The sequence below is a fragment of the Pomacea canaliculata genome, linkage group LG13 (genome assembly GCF_003073045.1).
Source record: "Pomacea canaliculata isolate SZHN2017 linkage group LG13, ASM307304v1, whole genome shotgun sequence".
Classification (NCBI taxonomy): Eukaryota; Metazoa; Mollusca; class Gastropoda; order Architaenioglossa; family Ampullariidae; genus Pomacea; species Pomacea canaliculata.
Window position 1 is genome coordinate 14,109,327 of NC_037602.1, and position 26,755 is coordinate 14,136,081.

At 42.2% G+C, this 26,755-nt stretch overlaps 1 protein-coding gene across 1 annotated transcript in view; it reads right to left on the reverse strand.

Moving 5' to 3' along the window:
• The window catches only part of LOC112554073 (lachesin-like), a 105,735-nt gene that overhangs the window by 28,057 nt on the left and 50,923 nt on the right, over positions 1 to 26,755 (reverse strand). Inside the window, exon 2 of the mRNA XM_025221664.1 lies at positions 6,834 to 6,970. Within this exon, the coding sequence (XP_025077449.1) occupies positions 6,834 to 6,970 (137 nt within the window). The remainder of the gene's footprint in view (positions 1 to 6,833; positions 6,971 to 26,755) is intronic.

Consider the following 26,755-nt stretch of genomic DNA (forward strand, 5'->3'; position numbering starts at 1 on the left):
GACTTGACAATGCCCGTAAATACACAAGCAAGTCTACATCTCACAAACACAACAACAGACAATACGCGCATTTACAGCTAAAGTTCAATCGAAAATTGGACAGATCAACCATCGTGCACGTGCAAACTAAAACGGACGTATAGCTGGTCTCACGCGCGGGTCTGTTCGATCACGTGACCAGTGTAAGCCGTCCATTCGCAATGCAAGTTCCTGGTTGGGAGGGTTTCTGTTGACACAACGTCACGCAACGTCCACAAACCCTAACCACGAAAATGGTTTTGTCAGAGACTGGGGGGAAGGCCGTATTAATTAGTGACTACCAGGCGGCGTGCGAGGTGTGCAACCGTTGATATTTGTCCGCCAGCACCACGGGGGGGAGCCGCTGACTCGCACGAGAGTCCCGCGAGGGCGCGAGACGAAATAAGGGCAGCTCGCCATCCCGGCTGCTGATGAATCGCTGTCCAGTCTGCCAGTCAGTAGGCGGCCGGAGGGTGAGCCCCCTGCCTTAAACTTGTCCACTCTCTGTTTTACGTCTCGTGCGGCTGGGGGTGCGGTCTCGCGCCGTGCCGTGTTTACACCCCGAGTAAGCCCCATAAACAGCTGCTCGTCTCACGCCGGAGCCTGGCGTGGTGCTGTACGGCTGCTGCAGGAGTTGTAGACGGCAGTGATGTATTGCGAAAGAAACTGCGGCTTGGAGGTTCTGTAAATGTGCGCAGTGTTCTGAATAATTTGATCTTCATTCCGAAAAGTTTCCGAGCCAAATTGAAACGCATTTTTTTCCCCAGCAAATCTGTCACCAGTGTCTCCGGGCATAGGGAACCGTCGGCAGTTATTCTAGCGTATACAAACGAACACGCATACTTACAGACAATACACCTCTCTCTCTGTCTTTTTTATTTCTGCGCCTGCCAATCTGAAGTTGAACTATGACCTTTTCAACAAAAATTTGTAAGAAGTTCAGGATGTCATTCCACAGATTCATACCATCCCAATCCAAGGAGAGGAAGGATGGAGAGAGCGGATGCAAACGACAAAGGCGCCCTCGTGCGTGCACACACACACCGACTCATTCTCCAACTCACCAACATCTGCTTCTGTCTGTCTGACATCCTTCCTGTCCAATCTACTTGCGTTTTAGCCGCACATTGCGTCTCGCGCATGCCCAATGCACCAGATCTGTAACCTAATGAACTAATTAACCCTGTCCCCTCATTTATCCTTTTCACCCTGCGGTGGTCGTAAGAGCCACCCTGGGTTCGACCTCATATTGTGCAAGTCTCGGCTTTGTGGCGTGCGCTGGGTTTGCCATGCAAATGAAATATTCGCCACTGGCTATTTTAATACAGGTAATGCGCATGCCCGCAGACTACTGACTTCCGATTCTCTCTGGAGACGTGGAACGGGACGAGCAGGGAACAAGCCCACTGTACGAAAATAAACTTCTCTTCATTCTTTTTTCCACGTCTCTCTTTACATTTGTACTAGATTCTGGATACAGGAAAACAGCAATGATTTAAAATGAAGGAGGGAAGATGAAGCTGGAAGACGACATTGAAAAAAGAACCCTTTAGCTGCAAGACCATGAAGAAAGGAACGAAGTAAGAAAGAGAGAAAGTAGGAAAGAAAGAAGACGGCACGTACTCTCGTGACTGCCGGCGAAGAACACAGACTACTGTTACTAAGTGTAATGTTAATAAGTAATTTAACTGCTCTTAAGAGCTTGACTTAATGTCTGTGATGTTGCCGCTGGTAGCCTTATAGTAAGTTCCCACACCAAACTGTTGTTACATGCTGCAGCCTTCTCTCCCGATGCTCTGTACATTGTTTCCGCACTTAAACTTTCTTAGAAGGTATAACCAATGATCAGCCTTCTGAGACTATTAACGAGAGTGCTATATAAGTTCCTTATCTAAAGTTATATCTACTTGTTCAACAACTTCCTTATCTTAAGTGGACTTGACACATCTTTGTCCTCCGTCTTGTACACTAACCACGACCAGGGTCCTACAGAGGGCATGGCGATGTTATCAAGATACACATTTTCTTCTTGCCGAAAGTTCTGCGGACACTCATTTGGCTGCCGTTTGGATGGCTGGAGTGTGGCCAGCGGATGAAGACATTTGTCTCCAAGCGAAGCGATTCGAGACTCGCCGGAAATTGTTCTCCCCACGCGACTAAAGACGTCGTTCATTTCCTGTAGGACCTGAACACATTAACACTGCACTCACATCAGATGTGAACAGAGCACATGTGTTGCTGTCCTGCAACCTGCTAAACGTCCTCCACATGTGTTTGTATGTCAAGTTATATCATAGACACCAGGTATGCACAAAGGTATTTGGACAGGTAACCACCGACACTTGAAGGTGTACAGTGAGTACAGTGTGTTCAAATTCAGGCCAGATTGAGCAGTATGTTTACTCGAATAGAATTTAGAATCTATAATGTGAAAATGTACGCAGACATGTGAAAAAATAGGAAAACACTCCGCAGTAACAAAGATTGACATCTCCGTTCTGTCCTCATTTTGATATTGAGACCCAAGAGGACGATTTTAGAAAAGAAATGTCTTTTTGGTAACTGCTAGTCTTCTTTAATATTGCCCCATACATCCTCCAAAATATTTCCATTTTATTCAGACTTAACACCTACTTTTAAACATTTTTTGTTTCTCTAAGTTAATAACGATGACGGGTATGACCCTGTAGCGGCATTTAAAGCTTTTTTCAGGACGTGAGATCTTTTCCCTTAAAGCAGGGTGGCAGGTGTAGTGTTTCCATTGCACTAAGCTCATTGATAGTAACTGTGTTTGTCGTTGATTAACTGGTTAGCTGGATGGCTGGTTCGTTGTTTTCTTGATTGTTTGTTTTGCTTCTTTTTTTTTTTTAATCCGAAATAGGTCTGGATTATTGTCCCTGGTGAACAATCACCAATTTGTCGCACTAAGGAAAAGAAAGGAAATAAAAAGGAATGAACTTTGCATCAAGAGGATGAGATGTGGGTGAAACTCGAAAAAAAATGTTATCAATTGCATTCTGTTGAGACTCTCTTGACCAAGTCGTCGTCTACTGTGGTTGGACTTTGAGATGGTGGCACGGTGTAGAACTTTAGTGAAAATCACAGGCCTTAGATAAAAAAAAAAACTGTATAAAGACTATGGCAGGTTGTACAATTTTGCAGGACATGCCTTAAATTGAAAGAAAAGCAAATTTTGTTTGACAAGCACAGGCCATGTAAGCTGAAACGCTGTCATCCATGAGCACACGATGCTGCACTTCAGTTATCTTCTCATACGCTGTCTTCATTCACTTATTTTGTTCATTCTTCTATTACATTCCTAAGCTTATATCAAGAGAGGCCTGCGCACCGCGCTTACTTACTATCATGGGGAAATGGAATTCACGCGCGGCAAAAGAAACTATAGTTGTAAAGAAGAAAGCAATAACAGTCAATGGAAATGGAGATCGACTTGGGAAACCCTCAGCCAGTAGTCTGAAAATTTCGTTCCCTCCATTCACAATCAGGACTGGGAAGTGAATACGAAATATTTGCCTGCCAGGGCCGATTGCACAGCAGGTAACGACTGCACAGCTTCTTAACAAAAGCAGTCCTATATTCCAATCGCGCCTGGGAAGCGAACCTGAACCCTTTGCCTTTCAGGGACACAACGAGTAATGTCAGCACAAAGTTTTCCCTTTTTTCACCCCACTCTCCAGACAAATTTTCTCAGGTTTCCAATTATCTGGGTATTGCAGCCTCTAACGGGTGGAGAATTGAAAAAGAGGAAAAAAAGTCCATAATTGGAACGGATGAAGTACCCCTTGGGTTGTATCCGGCTTGATTCATGCCGAGAGCTGAATTTCTGCTCGCTTGCACGAGGTTTCTTAATCTGACGATTTGCATTCCGTTGGACGCGGTCCATTTTGTAAATTGCACAGATGGAAAACACCACAAGCCAGGCGTCGGCCCGATGCAGGACTTAGTCGGAATCGATCTCCGAACACCGAGGAAACAAGGTCGGCGGCCGGCTGTCAAAGGAAGAGGAGTGTGGCTGTAGCTGCAGGCAACACGTGGCCCAAACTACACCTCGTCATCAGTTCCAGCCTTACACCACCCGACAGCTGACTTTATGTCACGCATGGACATCTACTTCTGCACTTACCACTCGTCCTGTCAGTGCTGACCAGTTGGCTTCCTCTTCAGCTTTGTGGTGAGCGTGAACCTTGTGGGTTGGACCCTCCTATTAGGGGTGTGGGGTGGGGAACTCGATTATCTCCCCGTCTAGACGGTCGAAAAGGCAGACAAAGAGTGAGAGAGAAAACGAAGGAAAACAGGCAGACTAAAGTTAAAAGTTAAAAAGTCAAAAGAAATTCTTGAAAACTGGAGAAAAAAATACCCTTATTATGCAGGTTTCCGTACAGCCTCGTTTTGACTCGCAGACAGGTCCATGCTAAGAACATATTAAGTATCTAGACAAGGATTCATAATATAGCTCTGTGGTGGTGATATCTTTCCTGAAGTTACATTTTGAAGCATCTAAAAGAACGTTGATGGAATACTTTAATAAATGTATAGTGTTTACACATGCAGACAGACAACATGATCACACACATAATGTAATCAATGACAACATCGTTATCATCAGATGTCACATGCAGAGAAAGAATAGCCTGAGACGAGACCTGAACCCCAGGGCAACTATTTGTTCCTGTATCTGTGACAGGCACAAACCGTTGCACCACCAGACCCTTTTAGTAGAAGGCAACGCGAGAGCGAGAAAGAACGGGAATAGCAAAAGAAAGAAGTAGAAAGCGGCGAGGATGTATAAATTAATCAACCCATCCCCATGAATTTGATGTTTCCCTGATCCTGCCATCTCGTTCCGTATGGCCCAGCGCAACGTCCCACTGACTGCAAGCAATCAATTATACACACCCTACAAAGGAGGGAGGTGAGGAGGGGGAGTGTGCTCAGCTGATGGGAGTGTCACGTGACCAGTGTATTACCAGTACGTTGTACAGCATGCTTACGCAATGCACGACTAGCACCTCCACTGACATACGGTCAGAGGCAGCATACATCACTCGGGTTAGAAGCTCTCCAGACAAGACCAGGGGGTGAAATATTTCATTACATCGCCAGAAAAAAACGCTCCCTGCGGGTGGGGTAGGGGTGGAAGTGGTTGGTGCTACACAGAAACAGTCGCAGATGCTGGCGAGGTTGCAATCCAATTCCTGTTCTCAGCCTGTTCAGACAATAAAGCAACTGCCATTCACAATGTCTGATGTGTCAAGTCATTTAAAAGAAAAGTCTAAATGTTTAATACTGTCTTCTTCAATTTATCATCACCGCTTTTCCCTTGGCGCGTAAGGTCAAAGTTCACAGTCACTTTTATCTTGGATCTTCAATAACACTTTTTGCAGTTTTTCTGTTCATCTTAACGCATCCGACAGAAATTAACAAAAAACAGACATCATGATTGTGACAAATACATTTATATTGTTAGGGTTTTGGTCTATGCGAGAACCCTGTATGTTATATACAAGTATCCATGGCAACCTTGACATCACAAATTTGACCTCTTATTGGACCTGCTGATATTTGAAGATCTGAATCTCAAGAATTAAGGACAGGTAATCATTCATCTCATAAGAAAAAGTACCATGTGAAGAACTCAGTGACTAAACAAACATCTTACACTCTACTACACCTTTAACAAGATGATTCTACTCGACTGCCAATGCGCTGGACAGACCGGCCGGGTGGCTCCCTATGGCAACAGGCCTTCTGGACTGTCAGGACACGAGCATGCTAGCTTTCCACTCTCGTGGCCGAGCGAGGGTAACCCCGGGATAATTAACTGCCAATCGTGGCATGCGAAACTTCCTTTTCACGTGACCTCACAACTCTCGGCCATCCCTCGCTGCTCCCCGGGTCACGTGTGACGAAGGTCCGGCAAGTGTTTTTCCTGTTGAGATACGCAGGACACGCGACACGGAAGCTTATCGTGAAAGTCGGGCAAAACTTCTTAAACAATTCAGGAACAAAATCAATTTGCGGGACGTCAGAAGAAACGGAAATAAGTTTCTGTCGCATGCGCAGTAGTGACTTGTGCCGATGCACCCGCGCGCCTCACATGAGAGGTTTCCTTTCAGTTGGGAGAGAAGGTCTTTGTTGAAACCGCCTCCAAGGATTTGCCTGCCCCTCTTTGCACAATTTCTTTTTCGTTTTCTTACATTTTTCTTCTTTGTGTGTCACGCCAGTTTTTTTCTTCTTTTATCCCTTTCTTCCTTGCCACTCCCTCATTTCTTTCTCATTTAATGAATTATGGACATCGGGAAAAACAGCCACTTAAAGATTACTCGCAAACTTGTACTGATGAGTTTGTTTAATTATGTATCTGTCATGTGAATCACTTACTATCTGCGTCCTGTTTTCTAACCAACAAATTTTTATATTGTAACAATATTCACACAGGTGTTGTTTGCAGTAAAACATTTGTGATTCAGTGTAAGAGCTGAATCTACAACTTTAACTCACCTTTGCGGTTTGTTAATCTTCTTATACATAAATGTGACCATAACGTTCAGATACCTCCATGTAGGAACAGGAGATGCGAGGTGTCATGTAATTTGGCTAAGAGCAGGACAACCGACACTTAAAGGAGCATAGACGTGAAGACAGGAGGAAACGAAGGGGGAAGACAGGAGGAGACGAGGGGAGGAGACAGGAGCAGACGAGGGGAGGAGACAGGAGGAGACTAGAGGAGCAAACAGGGGGAGAAGAGGGGAGGAGACGAGGGAGGAGACGAGGGAGGAGACAGGACCACCTACCGTCTTCGTGCCGACGTTCTCGATGGCGCAGGGCAGCAGCGCGGTGTCGCCTCTGTGGAAAGTCACGTTGTTGGGGCGGGGTAGAAAGACGGGTATGTCAGGGTCCATGGTGACACCCATACTCTTTTCTGTGAACGCTGCAAGACAGTTAAATTCCAAAGGTCATTCACCCGGTGTACCAAGTCCGCCTGTTGTCGATGTGCTTGGTCTATGTGTTAACAAATCTACCCTTATATCTACTTCGGTGACAGAAAATACTTCGAATAAAGTAGGAATTGTATTAAGCAGTCAACTCATCGAACAACATGCAATATTACAGCAAGGAGCTAATAAAACAGGACAAAACATAATACAAATGTTATTTAATAAATTTTGGTTGTAACCAACTGCGTATTTTTTTTAATAATTGTGCCACCATTTTGCTAGAATAGCGAAGAAGGGTGTCGATCGCAGGCACCGGAACATACAAACTTACAAACATAGTTATGGAAACATTTTACACATCACAGAAAGAAAAGAAACTAATCAAAATCAAATAAATGGGCGAATGCAGTGCTTAATACATGCCTGTAGTCAAATGCTTTTTCGCTATCTTAATCTCTTCTTGATACTTTTGTTAAACAATGTTCCGGTAGCTTGTTTTGTAATAAAAAAAAGGAAAAAATCTCACGTAATTATGGAATATTGGAGTATCCAAACCGAAACACTCGCCATCGACCAGTAATAGCAGACACGGTATTGGGTGAAGAGTACCGACAAGAAAGGGTAGGAACGGTTGAAAGATTAAACGCGATTAAATACTCGTGATCACAGAGTAGGAAACAACTTTTGCTTTCAATCAAAGCATCAAACTACACATCCCTCCATTGCTGCTGTTTGACTGAGGATCAGAGGATCAAGTGGCCCTGATACAGTCCGCCTGTCACAGACACTGTGGTTACAAAGCAGCTGTTGGCATACTCGCGCCGGAGGGTAAAAGGATATTGTGTTCCCCAGCCCCTGTGTTCTGCCCGTCAAGATTCGCCCTCAGATCATATTTAAAAACAAGATTGCAGGGCCTTTGCAAAATTAGATTCTGTCCCTTGGAGTGGCTCGCCTTTCGTGAACGAATCCTCAAACGGTCTGGGTCTGGTCACGCCCAGGCAGGAAGGAAGAGAAAGGGATGAGGGAAGGGATGAGGGACGGGATGAGGGATGCCTGGACCCACAGCGGTCCTTTCATGAGTTCCACATGGGAGGCAACATGGTGGAGGTAGTGGACAAGCGTTGCTGACCTGTATGTGGGTGGTGGAGTCGCAGGACTCAACTTTGTTTCACTTTCACGAGTGTAGGACCTGTCTCCTCCATGTTAGCCATCGCTAGTTACCGGAGATGTTTTGCACCCAGGGCTCCATGTGCTTTGAGACTCAAATGAAAATTAACGAGACAGCTTCCAAATTGTTGAATTGTTCTAGTTTTGTTTGTTTGTGTGGGGTTGTTTTTTGTTTGTTTGTTTGTTTGTTTGTTGGTTTTTTTTTTAGGGGGGGGAGTTGTGTTCGTTTTATTTTATTTTATATATATTTTTGTTTTTGGTCAGGTGAGTGTCGGTGTCGTAGCAACGGTATGACGTTAACAGCTGTCAAGCTGCCTTCATATTTTCCTATTTTTTCATAGAAAAATAAATTAGTGAAACTCTTTTTAGAGAAACAAGGATGTAAGTTCTTGTACTGATATGTCCCATGTCATTCTTTTTCTAGAGCGCGAAAATTATATGTGCATTCCTTTTGAAATATTAGGTGCAATCACGCTCAAGTAGACCTCATATCTATATACATACACATCCATTTGAATCATGGAAATGCTGCTTTTATCTGTATCTTTATATATATACACACACACGGATATAGAAAAATACAAGCAAAAACGAGGATTCGACTTCTGTCGATTAAAGCAGTCATAAACACTATGACTTTTTCATATTACACTTTATACCTTTTCTCATAAAGACCTTGCATTGCACATGCTTTAACATTTTTAACTGAAGCCGTAACAAAGGTATGATTGTCTCCCATAGTGTTTTTGGTGTTTACCTACCATACAATAAATGGAGGTTATTTTTGTTGAAGTTTAAAATCCTATCAAACATTTGCCCTTGCCTTTTCTTCTTAGTCTGACATAAACACTCGGGAGAGGTCGAAACATGTTTTAAGAGTTCAGGAAAATTCCACGAACAGTTTATATGCTCCCGTAAGAGATTCGTTTTTCATGCTAACTTTATGGTGGGTAGTTCTCAGCCAGACGACTCAATATTTTTCTACCTTGGTATCCGCTGAAGGTCCCCCAAGGGACAATTACTTTCCATGCAAAGGCGCGAGGTGGAGGGACAGTGAGGAGCACCAACTGGAGGATCTCACTGCTGGAGCCTCGCCATTGATCCCCAGCAGTCGGCATGGGAGCCTGAGCTATTTCTCTTAAGGAAATGATGTTTGCACCATCCGCAACTTAGGACTGTAGTTTCAGACAGCGACAGTATATTTCTGGCATCTTCAATCAGCATGTTTCAGTTGAACATTGTCTGTTCGAATACTTTCTAGAACATTGTAAAGGCGTATGCCATTTATATATTTTGACATGAAAAGATTATGTTCGAAAAATTCACGAATGGAATTTTGTGTACTAAACAGCTTGAAATGATCGGCAGTTAGCAGAGATAACAGTTAGGGAAGTCATGATACGGTATAGCGACGATGCTGTTGTTGATGATGATGACAACGACAACCACAGTCATGATGAAGAGAAGGAGGAGAAAAAGACTGTCGATGGTTAACACCGGCTGTATCACATGTAAACATAAAACAACTTCATGTCCCGGAGACTAGTTTTTTTTTAAATTTAATCTTGTCAGCAAGCGATCCACTCTAGAAAAAGAAGACGAATGGGGAGGAGTCGACGACAGAAAACCATCATAAGGACGGTGTTATTAATTCTTATTCTTCCTGGGAGTACACATAAATATGAATATAATTCTATACACAAATTGTTTTGCACAAAATATTCTAATTACTTTGTGAACTACTGGTTTCAGTTGAAAACAAAATCCAGCAACAGATTTGAAATAAATGTCAAAGCAGCAGTCTTTAACCGAAGAATCCTGACAAATAAAAGAAGGAACTCTTCCAGTTTCGTGCGCATTACGAGAAGTAAGAGAGTTTAGCAGCGAGGAATTTGTGGAAGCGAATTGCTGACCCCCCCCTGACACGAGGGCGGTACTGGGGGGACTAAAGACGGCGACAGGACACAACAAGTTTGAGGGGCTGGAGGAACCTGACGGACTGGTCAATTAAACAAGTGTTGAACCTTGCAAACCAACAATTTTCCTCGCCATCGATCTGCTTCCCCCCTGGCGCTCAGCCTCCGCAAAGCTGCTTGGCATCTGATCGGCAGGCGAAGGAAACTGTTTACGGGACTTTTTTTTTTTGGCTCAGGGTTGACTGCTCATGGTGGTCGCTGGAAATTAGCAGTTACATGAGATTTTAAAACAAACGAACATTGTGTCTCTGTTGGGCAAGGGGGTTTTTTTTTGTTTTTTTGTTTGTGATTTTTGTTTTGTTTTTTTGTTTGTTTGTTATTTGTTTCTTTTATTTGTTTTTTGGTTTGTTTTTGTTTTTGCTTTTTTTTGTTTTTTTGTTGTTTTTTTTTGTTTTTTTTGTTTTTTTTTTTTTGTCTTTTCTTGTTTGTAAAAATGGGGAATCGTTCATCAAATTTGTTCTCTTTTTAAAAGGAACAAATGATGGTCCATCTACTTATTGCTTTAGAGCAGTTTCTTTGGTTCCCTTTCCATCCATCCTCTCGTCTACATGTTTATGTAACCTTTATGTCGTCTGTCCGTCCGTCCGTCCGTCCGAGAAATTTTGCGTAGTGAATAGTCTTTACTCCAATTCACCTCTTCTTTCAGAAAGCTTATATAAAACTGCGGTCTCTCATTTTCTCTGCAAACATTATAGACACCAGGATTGGAGAAATAATGCAACTGTTTCTGACTGTAAACGGAAGCGAATGTCAATCATTGGGATGCCTGTGACTAGTTCCGAGATAGGACGATAAGTCAACTAATCTCACTTTCTCCGCGCTGTGAGATAGGAGGAGGAGGACAGCACTGTATCACAAGAGGCTTCCATCGTCCGCGCTCAGGGGCAACAAGGCGACCCTTCCTGCATCTCTGTCAGATTCCCCATAAAAAAGACAGGAGCTGGGAGCTCAGAGGATCAAAGACCATTTAATAGTGGCAGTTCATCACTGTCCCTTGCACTGCTTAAAAATCCTGAATGTTTGACTCGAATCATACACAGTAGCAGGAGTGGATTTTTCCAACTCGGTCCTCCACTCTACTTCTTAAAAGTTAAAAGAAACTGTGTTGACAGATGGATTCAATCTGGAAAATGGCACACGCTGACAAAGCATGGAATGAAATATAGGGTTTTAATAGCAGGTCCCAATTTTTCACCGTCAACAGAAGTCATCAATGAAAAAAGGGACTTCCCAGGTCATTTTACCAGAACTGATGTTTTAAGAGATTTTTAGCACTCGCTCCTCCTTGCTGTAACAAACTTCTGTTCACTGTCGATATCTCAGAGCCAGAATCTCACTTTTCGACAACTTCATCATCATCGGTCGGGATCTTGACCAACTTTTAAATGTTTTAGATGTTAACAGTTATACATTACGTGTTTGATGGAACATTTATTTAGTTCTTTACAACCTTACGCAAACTGAGAATCAAAGGCAAGGAAATATAGTCATTAGGAAGTCCATAGTATGAACACGACTAGTCACACTTCAAATAATCATCAGGAAGTATGTCGTATGAAGATAATATGCTCGGAAATATAGTGAACATTGTAGTTTCATTTATCTCCTTATCCCGGGTGTTCCTCAAGACTAGGGGAAATAACGATTACAATTGCCGGAAAGATAAAACAGAACATAATATTTTGAAACAAAATAACAAACCAAACCAAAAACGGATGAAACAGAGGAAAAAAACTGATGCTGAATCTTAGAACAACCCTACCTGAATAAACAGACACTGGGTTTTTATCCTTCACAAAGTTGACACGACTGAAAAGCAACGTCCACCCGGGTCTTAACAATCAGGTGACTTGCGGATGTAGCGAGGAGGAAAGGGTGAAGGAGGAACTCTGGGAAGTGGCTGATAGGCTGAAGAACGTGGCATTAGCGCCACATCGTGAGAGCTAAAATAACTTTCCTCCAGCTTCAAAACAAGACGAGGATCAGAGTGGCTGAGATAAGGAGCCGACATCTCCCGTCACCTCTGGAAATCTTCTCGCTGTCCATCAGAATTGCAACCGTCTGTACAGGGCTCAGAACCACCGACAGTCTTTGTGATGTCAGACGGTAATGTCTGAAATCTCACTGACCTTTCCTCCATCCTCAACCCCTATCCCACAGGAAACAACAAGAAAGACTAGATCCTAAGAACTGGGGAGAGACATTGACTGATGGCAATGATGGACTGATGAATAAATGGTAAACAAGCATCAGCGGAGTGGTATCAATTTGTTTTCCTGCTAACACTCGGAATCTTCTTCCTCCAAAACATTAACTCAAACATATCTGTAAATTCCCAGTTAGGACATCATGCCTTATTCCAAGAATCCCTTCCTAGGAAGTATTACCCAAGGAATAATTTGTAATTAAAAGCCAAAAAAGCGGTTCAAACGCTTCGGTAAGGTTCAGCTAATTTCACTTCAAATAAGTTTCAGGATGACCTGTGTAAACCTGTGTAAACCGGAAAACGATTTCTCTAAATAATTCAGATGTATGCAAGCCTTTCTTGGTCCTCTTTTTCTTATATAATCCACAGAAATATCAGAAAAAAGCAAACGGTTCAATGTTTAATATTCATACACACATACGGACAACAAGTCTACCTTTCTTGTATTATCAGATTTGACATAAAAGACAGGAGCAGAGAAGCAAAGATTTTTTTTATCTCTGTCCTATATATATATATAAGAAACAACCTAAATAAACCCTTGGCCTAGTCGTGGTGTATTTTGTGAAGACAAATGGTTCACAGTGTCAAGGGTGCGATACAGGGACTGCGAGTCCAACTTTTTACTTCCCCTCTGTTACCTCCCCTGATAAATCTGCTCCCAACCCTGTGGGACAACTGTGTGTACAGGGACTTTTCCTGACACAGAGCTGAACCACATCTCGAATCAGTGACCTTCTCACACAGCCAGGATGCAACCCTTTCCGAATACTCACACAGGGTCGCATCATGAAGCTTGAAACACGTGACCATGTCATGCGCAGACTCCGGTGACGTCACCACTTTAAGAGAAAGCCGAGGGCTGATTACCAACATGTAAGCAACTCTTCAAGCGAACGAGCAACGTTGGAAATTCGACCATCAAAATGCGTCTGCAAAGTTTGGGTGAAGCAGTAAATCAGCCAGCACTAATTTCATAGTGGGTCTTGTAGATTTATTCACCAGGACCCGCGCCATACGCAACGGCATTTGTGCGAGGAGGGCAGCCTCAGGTCCGCTTGTCTCAGGCCATCAAACGCTGCTTAATGTTCCTGGACCATTCCTATTTACGGGAGCGTTTCGTTCCAAAGGCACGCTATAAAAATCATTCACTGGATGGAAGGTTCAATCATAGACACCAAGAAAAAGGCTGCCTGTCCCTCTCCTCGCTTCCACGCCACTTCACAATTACCAAATTGCATCGACTTGTGACTGAGGCGTCCACCATTCTCACCCGCTGGTAGTGACGAAGGTGTCTATAGTCTCACTGCTACACCATAAGTAAGATACTTTCACTGGTGCGGGGTGGATAGGTTCTCAGATATCAAAAGTTTCTTTGTTGCTTCGAGCAGAAAAGAATAGTTGAAATGACACCACCGCCGCTCCGGGTGACGGGACAAAGGAATCAGGAATTTACCTATGACTTCATTATGACGATTTAACTAAGTAAAGCTAAGACTACCTGCTGACTAAAATGCTACCTCTGTCTGTCTGTCTGTCTGTCTGTCTGTCTGTCTGTCTGTCTGTCTCCTTGTCCTTTTCTCTTTCTTCTGTACACAGACACATACAAGCACACCTTTAAAGGTCGTCCCCAACATCAGATCCCTACCACAAAGTTTGCTCGTCAAGATGGCGTCCCATTACAAATTCCAAGCTGTGGTCTATTGTCAGTTGTAGCAGGTGAGACCAAAGTCAAGAACTATAACAATATCTTGAAGACACTACTCTTGCCGACGCCTTTAAAAATACAGACTCTTGCCAAACTCCACATGCTTAAAAATTGTTTGGCTTGTGGCACACAAAATATTTTGCGAGTTCCCTGGTACAAGCGTCCAGACAAACGGACATCTTCAAGTCTAAAAATCCTCAGAACATTTCAAGATGTTTATGACAAGAAACAGCGACATGAAATAAAAATATGATAAACCGAGGCAGGATGTTCGGAGTGTGTAAAATCAGAGTATGTTGGGTCTCAATCAGATTACTGAATATTAATTATTAAAAATTCCCTGCTATCGATCACATGACCCCAGGTGTCGACTAGCTTTCTCATAAATAAGTTGAGCATTCTGATAAACGAATACACTGAAAGGAACACGATTTTCCCATATAATCTGTCTTTGAAGCTACATTTTGAGTAATTTTTGCAGTTCTGGGTAACACAGGGGACACCCGTGGTTTGTAAAGCTGAAGATGAATATGAGAAATGTCTTGCCTACGGAAGGAGCATTTCTGCTAAGTGTTTGTTCAACGAAAATACAAGATTTCTGTTCAGTTGTGTATCATTTTTGCCAACATTTTGTACACCCCAGTACTGTTGACATGAATGAAAAAAAAAAATAAGCATGTACTACTGAGAGCGGAACATTTTATTTCAGACCTATGCTAAACAGATTTATTTTCTTTTGGATTGCTTTATGACTGAAGGAAATTAATTAGTAAGTTTGAGCTTAATGGTAGGAGTAAAGCTTTCTATACATGATAAGGTCGAGGGAAGAGGGAGGTGGAACGGCAAAGACCGAAGACACATTGTTGCCTCTTAATTACCGTCTGCATTATGTGAAAGGCTTATTATTCACAGAACCTGAACATAGTCCAGACCTTCACGTGTATACAGTCCACACTCAGGGCCCAGGCCGGTCCCTCCCATTATTTTCTCAGGCCAGCCAGCGAGAAATAGGCAGGAAATTGTCTCCCGAAGTTGGAGGCCTGAGAGAAAGAGCCATGGGGCGCAGACCTGAGTGTAGCTACGGAGGCTTAGACTTGGCCCTCGGTTAGGAACCATGGGGATAAGGGAGAGAAGAAAGACTTTCAAAGTGTCTCTTAACAGTTGCCGGACTTGAGTGGTTTTAAAAAGAGGTTAAGAGAGAGAGCGTTTGAAAGCAATAGATAATGGTGTTTCCAGTGAAAGTTACGATGATAAGGCTATGTGGAGACAGTTATCAGAAGTCTCCCAGGCTTGCATTTGCTGGGATAAATGTCATGAGGCTGATAAAAAAATTACATATTAATGTAGATAAAATCGAGAAATGTATGGTTTTGTCTCCCTCGCAAATTTCCTGAAATCTGTCTTCATGATCACAAATAGAGGTTAAAGGTTAAAGACTCTTCTCATCAGGCTGAATACGGACTAAAACGTTTGAACCAGTCTATCAGAGTGTAAACAAAACCATTCTATGAAAGCTTTGCCAATTCTAGACAAGCAATCATTCACGTTTGTCCGGGTAAGAATTGCCTTGCCGTCCCACAACACAAAGCTTTGTTACGGCCATGAAATATTTGTAAATATTGTGTGCTGTCACGTGACATTATGCTTTGTCACAGCCATGAAAGACTTGTTTACCTGTCTTCTTGGTAACCTGCCTACCTTCCTGTGTGTCTGTGTGGTCCTCAATACAAGCATGAAGTTGATTAGGCAACAACGAGATTAATTACGTGAGTGACGGCCCTTGATTAGATGAGCTAATGTATGTTCATGAACAGTGATAATAATGGACAACAAATTGTAATTGTATTTTGCCCTCCCAGGGGAGTTCAATGTATTTCAACATGGAAGAATTCAGCTGACATTATTTGTCAGTGACATTCAAACTCTGCCTGATGCATGTGTGTTTGTAAACAGTATGAAGGTTTTGTGAAGTCCTCCCTCCAGCCCTGTGACAACACTTTTCAGTTCTAAATCGCTGCTGATAAGACAGTTTAACTCGTCTTCCAAACACATTAGAAACATACTTTGGTTGTTATGTCGGTTGAATAAAGAGAATAGTCAATGAGGCAACTCCATGATGAAAGAATGTTTGATTAGAACAACATACTTCGTGATAATGATTGGCGTGATACACTAAATAAAGCTAGAAAAGCTGACACAGGTATCCCCATTATGGCGATATTACATACAGCTAATAACACAATATTTTTTCATATATGTCATATGAAGATGGCAGGTAAAAATAAAGTAGTTCTACTGTAACAAGTAATCTGTGAAGTAAATCCATCGCGGCAATTAATCACAGAAAATGACCACAGTATAGTTAAAACAGAAGATAGTGGTGCAAGTGATTCTGTTTATTTTACTTTGCAATGTCCATAATGTTCAGCACTCAAATTTTCTGACAGCACTCAAATGCACACACACACACACCGCGCACGATCGGTTTCTATTGTATCGCCCTTCACTCAGCGCGCGCCAGTGCCGCCCTGACGGACACGCGGTTGTTGAAGAGTCTGGCTGCCGAGGGAGGAACAACACTAGCGACAGAAGACAGAAGGAGGCTGGAGGCTGCTAGAAGATGGAGTTGCACAGCAACAAAAGTGCACGTCTGGCCGATCTGCCTGTGAGCAGTTGTCCACGGGGAATCCCTAATCGGCTCCACTAAGCAGACTGACCATAATCAACGGCAGATCGATGTTTCCCAGGCCCCTGCTTTCATCCCTCTTCTGTAATTCTGCTTAGCCAGACCCGTCAGTTATACACAAGTCTGACAGGCAACGCAATGAGGAAAACATGACAAAAGTAAACAACCTAATGGTTGTCTTAGCGAGCCAAAGTAAATGCAGGTTTTTACTGTATTATCGCAGCATCTGTCTATTTAGTTATTTATTTTTAGTTCGTGTTTTACCTCAAGCCAGGAATTAAAGGGTATCACGGCCAAGCCGCCAGCTCGAAAAAAAAATGGAAAGAATCGTGCCCGAGACGAGATCTGAACCCGGAACAGCAGATCTTTACTGGTCTGGTCCGCTGGCAGACTGGAATATTGAACAGCGATCGAGAATTTATGTAGCTAAATAATTATTTATGGTATCTTCAGCTTAATTTTGTATCATAGAATAGTAAAAGAAACTTATATTATAGAGTTCTAGTATTCAAACAGCTAGCATCTGTTGCAGAGAAAGAATTTTATTAAGAATTAATCGGTAATATAAGGATTTTTTAAAATGTCTTATAAGATTCATTTTAGAAATGGTATTGTGCAATGAAAACACTTCAGAAGTCAATAATATTAAGTGCATTTTTGGTATTAAAGAAACATCAATAAAATGATAACATTGCTCACGACAATCAAAGCTGACAGATGAAATATCTTATCCGAAATATTTCATCAACCGCTGAATGCATGTATCGATGCACTTAACAATGCAATTTGAAAATCTGATGGAATAAACTCCAAACCATGCTACTGTATCATAAAAAGTTATCTCCGTGATGTTTCCACTGCACTAAACATTCCCAAGGATAATTCCACATTGTAAAGAACATTGTCATCGGGGACAATTTCTTCTTTCTTCCAAAGTGAGAGCACTCATGCTGGACACTCGCCCGAACTCATGACTGTATCATTGGCCGCCCGCCAGTCCCTAGGTAGTCCAAGCCGCCAAATGAAGAGGTCTTATTTCAGGGTAGAGCATCTAATCTGACTGCAGCATCCAAATGGCTTGTTTCCTCTTCGCTCCAACGGCCAAGTCCCACCATTTCAATGCCAGACAAAAGTTTTGACAAAGATCTTCGCACGAGTCAGGTCTCATACATCATATTCATTTTTCTTTACAGGACAAGAGCCCCATTCGATGAAATATATTTAATTAAAGTATTGTTCTGGATGGGCTTCTTGCCCTTAGGAGGCAAGGAAAGAATTGAAGACGAGCAGAGGGAGTGAACCGCGCTCACCCTTCGTTGTTCATTAGCTAAGATCCATTTCGTGCCAAAACTTTAAATAAATATATATTTTTGGAGTGGAAAAGGAAAGCAAAGGGTGTTATGAAGGAAGGATGAATTTAGTTTTCCAGACACGGACTGTTCTGTTGTGTTTGACAGAAATCAACAAGTAACTGATAGAGACAGATTATTCTAGAAACTGGATATTTCCCTCCATATCACCGGCGGGGACATTTTAATGACATTGATAAGGAAGATTAGAAGATGACTGCTTGTTGCAAGAAGCGGGAGTCAGAATGGAGGAGGACGATGCTAGACTACGAGTGGCATGCCTTTTGTCCCCCTGCCTCTAAAATCGTTTTCACCAATCCACTCGTAAAGACAGTCTGACATCTGATATGAATTGGCGGCACGGAAGATGTATTGTTTTGATAATGCATCATTTGTTCCCTGACATCTCTAGTTTTTTTGTTTTGGAGAAGAGGGAGTGAGGAGGGTCTGCCCACCTATCCACTTAAAGATTCCTATAAGGCAAGCCACCACATGGAGCTTTCAGACTAAAAATAAAAATCAGGAGAACAAATCGGACACACAGCGCAAACACAAGAAAAAATATTCAACCAGCTAACAGTTAAAAAAAAGGTTCTTTGCTTTTTTTGCTCTAATTTCTAAGAGTATAAGATGCGAAGCGGAAACTGAATCCCGCCTGCTTGCATATATCTTCATTAATGTCACTCCAGAACCAATAGCTCAAGTAGGACAAGATGAGAAACATTTTTAACAGGTCTAGCTCGCTGAGCGCTGACAAAATTTAGGTTTCTGCCAAGGAAAGCATGTGTTTCAATCCGATTTCTCGCAGTGAAGAAATCCGTGATTTACTATTTCTAAATAACTCTGAGGAATCGACTCATCTGGACATGCAGCCTGTGTTGTTTTATTGAGGTTCCTCTGTGACTTGCAAGTATTTACTGCCCTGTAAATATGAATACTATCTTAAGATGAAACGAGGACTGGGGAGTGGAGATTTATTAAATTTCCTCAGAGGTTACAGAACAATAATAATATTGCTACTGACAGACAAATGAATTGAGAGATGATAGATCGCTAAATGATGGATCAGTGGATAGACGAACCTCTTAATGGATGTACAGATGAAGGGTACTGCAAAAATTCAGGTATGAAACTGATGGAAAAGACACCCGGGTATCTCACCAATAACTATACTTGGCCAAATTGCTGAAAATCCACGAGCTTTTAAAATATAAAAATATAGTTCTAAGACACACTTACAGCACTCATACCTACATGCGTGCATCTAGACACGAACATCTGCACGCGCTCACGAACACACAGACACACATGCGCACCTCCCTTCTCAAGTTCGGGTACTCGCCATCCGTGATGTGTCTCTCCAAGCTGTCAAACCACTTTGTGATAAAGCATTGCTGCCACACGATCTGCAAGACCAGGAGGACCAGCAACCTCATCTCGCTCTCTATCGCTGCAGGAGTTCATCTTTTCATTATCGATGACATGCACTTGTCAGCGTGACCTCACAACGGAATCGAAATATCCATGAATAAACTACATTTTATTCCACCTTTATTTTTAGGCAACCTATTTGGATTCTGAACAGTTACTTTCAACAGTGTATATTCCCTGGGATGTCATACCTGCACTTTTAAAATGTTTTATCAGAAAGCAATAAACCTTATTCTTGGATTCTGTATTTCCAATAAAGCCAAAACTCTAACCACAAAAAGCATAAAACCGAGGCAGGAGATGAAGGAAGCAGTCAAAGATGACGGTCGTTAATCATGATGTGCATGCGACTGCAGGAGGAGCAAGTTCCATTCTGAGCCTAAAGAAAACACTTCTCAAGATTCACTAACCCTGACTCCAGCAACACACAATCGCTGTTGTTCCTTTAAACACGGGCAACAGAAGGTTGCGTGCGCTAAATATTGACAAAAGCTTTTTTCCCGATGATATCTGTGCCCCAAAACTAAACTTGCCTGTAACAACAAATTTTATCGTCTGATTCTTCGTTCCCTTCTCCACTTTTTCCCCTTTTTGTGACTATCGAGCGATTGGGGGCTTGCCCCTTTTTCAGGGAGGGAGGCAAATGTGCCAGGACTTCTCTTTGCAGAATGATAGTGATCTTTAACATTATCGAACCAAGAATCCAATACTTCTGCTAGCAAACATCGATTCGCCAAACTCTTGCTCCATCTTCTAGTCTCTGACTGATTGAAAAGCTGGATTCACGGTCGTCTTGCGTATGATCAGACGCAGCTGTACAATGTTTCTGTCATCAGAGCTTTTCCATCAAATGTGCTGGACAAATGCCCTTATCAAGTGGCTACATTGTCTCAAATCGACTAACATGGCGGATCCATACTAAAGCAAGCATTTCGAAGACTACTCGTAGAAGTGTATATTTGAAAGGCAAACATACCGATGTCTAGCTGTACATTAAACGTGCACCAATGTGTTGATACTTTGCTGTGATGGCTTCTTGTTGTCATTCTTGTTCTTTTTTAATCTTCTTTTGCTGCTTATCCTTCTTCTTTTCTTTTTATTTTAAAAGATTCTTTTTTTTTTTTGGTGGGGGGCTTCTTTGGGCGTCCTTCCCTCCCTTTCTATTGCTGTCCCAGCGGTGTGTACTAAGGACTGTCATCCCGCCTTTGATGCCATCCTCTTCTCATCCACCATCTACTTGCAGCAGTTCACAGTGACCTCCATACAAAATTTATTCAATGATTTGTAGGATGTTCTTGTCCCTGTGACATTCATCTTCAACTTAGAATACTGACTGCAGCTGTTGACTTGCTTTACTGCCGTCTGCTGCCAACATCACGTGACGATGTGTTTAATTAAGTTAGCCTCTACCTGACTGGTGGCGAGGGGGAGGGATGCGAGAAGCTGGAGGACTGCAGCAGCTGGCAAGATTCTCCACTGTGACCATTGCTGACCAGCAGCCATCACGTCCGTCACGTGACCATTTCTCCTCCCCCTTGATGTGACCCCGGCGTCGACCTCCCTGAGGGAAGCCCTGACGGATGGTCTCGGAGAGCGTGTCATGGCGGGTCACACGGCCGAACCAATAAAGTCTGCGCCCTTTCGATGTCACCAGAAGAGGTTCCTCGGGGCCCACCAGGGAGGAGGCGATGCTTGTCACAGGGCTTTTGTTGCAGATAAAAACTTGAAAGCAGTTTCTGCGGGCGTCTGGCCTCTCAACTCTCTTGCTTTCTGTGCCATGGTCCTACATTGCAGCATTAGTCTCACAACTTATACCAACCTTACAAAATTCTTTTACGATGCCTTATAAATAAGGAAACTCCTTAATGGATAGATTAATAATAAAACAACACTAAAAATCGAGGTAAATTTATCTAGTAAGGCAAGTATTAGGATAAATCATTGGAAACAGTTGATAGGTTGAAATAGTATTTCGTGTACATGGGACGTAGACAATGATAGTCAAGATGATATTTCCACCAGTCGTTTAGAATCCCTTTTCATCACTGAACTCCTTACTCACCAAAAGTCTAAATTTCAAAGTCGGACACTAAAGCAAAAATGTCATGTGATGACCAGCTTTATTTGTATTCAAAGAGACACAGACCTCGTGATAAACCTTGCTGTTACTATTCCTCATTCTGCTGTCATCAGCCTGATAATAAGACAACAAACTCTAGAAAAAAATGTGGCAGAAATGTGTGTTGCATAGTTCAGTCTAAATAAAACAAGATATCGAAAACAAGGAATGTTGCGGATTTTTTTTTCAATCTTGACCTTAAGCTCTTTTTACTGTAAGACCATTTCAAAGGTTAATTGGTTTATTGTCTTTGCATGGTTGTGGTTAAAGAAACATGGGAAATGGAACAAGTTGCATGAGAAATATGCAGATAAAAATTGCATGATGGTAATGTTCTGCCGTTAAGCTTTTTCTTAGCTACTCTAGCATTTTGACTTTAATAATTTCAGATTTTGAGTTGTCCATTAGAGTAGCTGTCAGAGACAAAGCTGCCACAATTTTTGAAAAGAGGGATAAGAATGGCAAAGTGGTCCAGTTGAGGCTCGCAGGTGGCACTGTGACGGCCTTCCGCTCTCGTGGGAACGAGAATTTAATTGAGCAAACGGTGTGTAGACTCTCGCGGGATGCACGAGCCTCCTCACAGTGCTAACTCGCTCTTGCTTCGCTCCTCCAGCCAGCTGTCCCAATACATTCCGAAGAACATGCGACCTAGCAGTTTAAAGAGTTAAGTCCTAGCGCATATAGAAATATATTCACACCTATCTATTTCAGTTTGTCCAGAAGCCGTAGAGAAAACGCTCTATGGTGGAACTGGGGAAGGAGGACTACTCACAAAGATAGGATGGAGAGTAAAGAACATATAACAACATATAGTGGTCTACTCAGGATCAAAGAGAGAAACGACAGCATGCATGATACTAATGAAACACCGAGAGGCAATTAACAATTACTTGAATGAATACCATAAGTAAATTATATTGTTAAGATTTGAACTCTGAGTGATCTCATGTCTTAGATCGTCAGAAAAAGCGGAGAAGAGGGGAGGACCAAAATGATAGTATCCAACACTTTAGCATCAGATGACATCCTGGAGAAAAAAAAAATAATTTAAGAGATTATGGTAAAGTTGATGCTCAAAGAACATGTTTAAGACTTGTTTATTTCGATTGTTTCGCACACAGACGAACGACCACCATCATGCAAAACAAAAGCATTTCATTAGCTCCTTGCACAGAAGACAACACATACACGAGTAATTCTAGGACTTGAACCCTGCCTTTAGTCGTCCCACAGGCCTCGTATCCTGCACACGTTCTTTTCCCACAGACTGTTTGTCTGCAAACCCTCCACAGCTGACAGTCAGCTGCATTAAAAGTTAATGGACAGCTGCGCACTTTGTCCTGAGTTACCTCCCGTGACTGTATCCAGGCCAAGCAGTTATGCTAATGTGATAAACGACTTGCGGGCCGCCCACGTGACCTCTCGCACGTCTGATAAGCAGGAGAAGCGTATCAATCAAGGCCACGTTAGCCTGATAAACGGAGAGGACCACATTGATCACAGCTACACTAGTCCGATAAACGGCCAGGGGCACATCCATCACAGCTGGCTGAGTCTGTCTCATCTACACTCACCGCAAATTATTCACAGTTACGTTTCCTTAATACTCAATTGGAGCTCATTAATGTTCCTTTGCCCTCCCACTCCCATCCTACCGCTGAGTTAATAATGAGACATAATTATTGCTCCATCAACTTATTTTAATTTGTTTTCGATTCGTTTGTTTTTGTTTGGTTTTTTGTTTTTTTGTTTGTTTTTTTTGTTTTTTTTGTTTTTTTTTTGTTGTTTTTTGTTTGTTTTTTTTGTTTTTTTGTTTTTGTTGTTGTTGTTTGTTTGTTTGTTTTTATCTCGTTGACACAATCCCTCAATTTTCTGGTTTATTTTAAATGAGTGCTTTGAAAGAAGATAATAACATCTGTCAGTGCCTTTCAAAGCATCTGATGAGAATTCGTTTTCATTAAAAATCATTGCTTACTCTATGTGTGTAGGCGCTAGTGCCAGGGTCACTCCCTTCATTATAAATCCGCTCAACAAATCATCTCCGCCCTCTGTTTACTACTGACCATTACTATTTTTACGAACCCAAAGCAAAACCTATCTTCTGAGTCGAGCCAAACCACTGCTAAGTCCAGCTTCAATGTCCTCCTCCAGGTTAATATCATTAACTTCATTCCGTTTTCTCTTTACTCCAAGTTTATTACTGTGCGAATATAAAAACTCGCAGCATTGAAAGAGATTGAATTAAAAATCTTAAAATCCACAGAAAAAAAAAAACAAGTGTCTTGACAGAAGAGAAAAAAAAATGAAATGGACGCAAGATGGCTTTTTCCCTCCTTCACATCGCAATAAAGGTGGCCTTATTTGCAGACTTCATTTTATCTTAGCAAATCAAGTTACACCGCTTGGCCAGGCACAGTGACACCTCCCTGCATCTATTGCCAGCTCCTCTTTGAGGAGGGCAGCAAAGTTTGCCCGCCCAGCAGACTGTCACTCCATCGCAGCTCCATCCCGGTGTCAAGGGGGATGGAAAATGAAAGTGTGTTTTCGCCCTTTGTGCTGTGAAGGTGGCGCTTGCTGCTGTTTTCGCGTTACAGGCTTTTTTTTTTTCTGGAAACACCGCGGGTATGTCTCGAGAGCCTCCAGGGCTGCGGAGAAAGATGGCGGTGGGGTCAAGGACGAGAGAGAGAGAGCAAGATCAAGGGCATCGTTTGGAAGATTATTGGGCACGAGTAGATGTTTTCACTGCCACCAATGTTGAGAAACGCATATTTTCATAGCTTTTTTTTATTTTTTGGGTGATGCTCTTATTTATTTATTGCGATCGTGAATGAAATTGACTTGGGACAACGGCCTCGCATCGTTTTAAGAAAGAAGAGGCGATAAACGATGAGAGAAAGAAAGAAGAAAAAAAAGAGAAAAAAAAAAAAAAAAGAAGTGTAAACTTATATTTCAGATAAAAATATTTATATCAAAGGTTACATATAATCAAATAAAAATAAATAAAGATGAAACACATGAAGATGAACAACATTGTAAATCCTCTGTAGATTATATTTCAAAGCTCAGAAGTAGTTTGGAAACGAACTGAGTAACTTTGTCTGCATTAACACAGTACTTACTTTCTAAAGATCTAAAACTTGTATTTAATTGAGTAAATATTAGCATTTATTCAAAACAGCAGGAAAAAATATGAGACCTTTGGAATCCTTCAAGTTGCTGATCAATAACTAAGAGATGACAAGTTTAGTCTTTAGGGAATAGAAATAGAAATAAAACTGAATTAAAGAAACTTGCAAGTGAATATACTCTCATTTGTTTATGTGTTTGTGTAGCGCGTGCGTGCGTGCATATACACACAAATCTTAAAGTGCTTACCGTAGATGTGTGAAATTGGAAAATGGTGAGGTCGAGTATTTGGGTGGGTATTGTCTTATGTACATAGTGTGACTTACGGGTGGACTCAGCGAAAACAAACTGCCGAGCACCAACAAAGCTGCGGTCAGAGGTTTATGCTAATGAGTTGAGAAGCGTGAAGGTGGAGTGTGATGCCGACGGGGTATCAGTGTATCTGGGAGGTATCAGCTGCAAATTCGAGAATAATTGTCTGGCCCTTCAGCCACACTGCAGAATGGAGAAGCGACTGCCAGCACTCCAGGCCAACAAGTGCAGCAGAAGGGGATTTACTGCGGCGATAATAGAGGCGGAGAAGCCGTCCTTCATGTCATACTCTGCCGTCTAGTCGCTCTCCTCGTCACCGATAATGTCTGACGTCAGACGCCGTTGCTGCCTGGCAACGCTAGGTGGCGTTTCTGTGGATGCTAACGTTCACTCGTTCGTTCACTCACTCTCCGTATATCTCTCACTCGACCATACCCACCTAACCAGCCAATCAAGCAAGTTGCAATCTACTTATTAAATAATGGCCAACTGGTTTCTTTCTCCGTTCACCCCTTAGTTCTGGGCATCTTTCTTTCTTTTTCTCTGTCTTTCCCACTGCCTACCTGCAGAATTTTTCCTTAGTAAACATAAACATTTGAGATTCCGACGGAACGGTTGCAATAAAGGTATCTAATAGATTTAATTAACATCATGTACTTCTCAGGAGTTCTGTATAAGTTCCACAGCTGATTTGTTTTTTGTTTTTGTTTTTTGTTTGTTTGTTTTTTTTGTTTGTTTTTTTGTTTTTTTTTTTTGTTGTTGTTTGTTTTGGTGGGGTTAACTTTTGAGAAGGGAGGAGGACTTTGTTTTCGCGACTACTTTGTCGATTACTTATCGTCTTATCCTATCATGGTCATTACCTTCTGAAGACTTGTCTCAAAAGCTAAATCTTGAGCTGGACGTTAATACTGTTAAGTGAAATATGTCTCTAAACACCCAGCTACCTCAGTGGTCTGGGTACCCACCTGAAAGTTCACTTTTCACGTGGGTATTGAAAATGCCAATAAAAGTGGTAAATCGGTTAGGGTTGTCAGGAAATGTAGATCATCTACGAGCACTGCCCTAACAAGACTTTCTGCAAGAAACTTGCATATTGAGGAAATTTTTTTTATTCTATTTTACGTTTTTCAGTCAACCGGTGCTGACATTGTTTTTGCCAGTTGTGCCAGCGAAGACCAAAAGTCAAAAACTGTTGGAATGAGAGGCATCCCCCTGTGAAAACCTACTTCCTTCCTATGATTATGTCACACATCGTGTGTCCTTTTCCCTCCCATCTACATCCCCCGACTTTCTTTTACGACCAAAAACGTTCTCCTCTCATCAGTTATTAAAAAAAACCATTAACTACAAAAAATAAGAGAATAAGGAATCTTATCACCGAGCAACGAAACGTGCATTTGACGTTTTAGCTGTTTTTTAATATATTCCATTCACCATCCTACCCCACACACACACACCCCTTTCCTGCCCCTCCCCTGACCATCTAACAAGAAGAAAAAGTGCGAAGTGCGGGCTGCCCACTGCTATCGTGTTCAAGGCTGGCTTGTCAATCCTCCGCTGCTCCCCCATCCCGTGTCTCTGTCCGCATCCACTTGTGGCCATCTTGGCTATTGATCGCTGCTGTCGCTCCTTCTTCCTTCCTTTTCTTCTTTTTGCCAAACTTTTTAAGACATCAACAGAAAGGGATGACAATGCCAT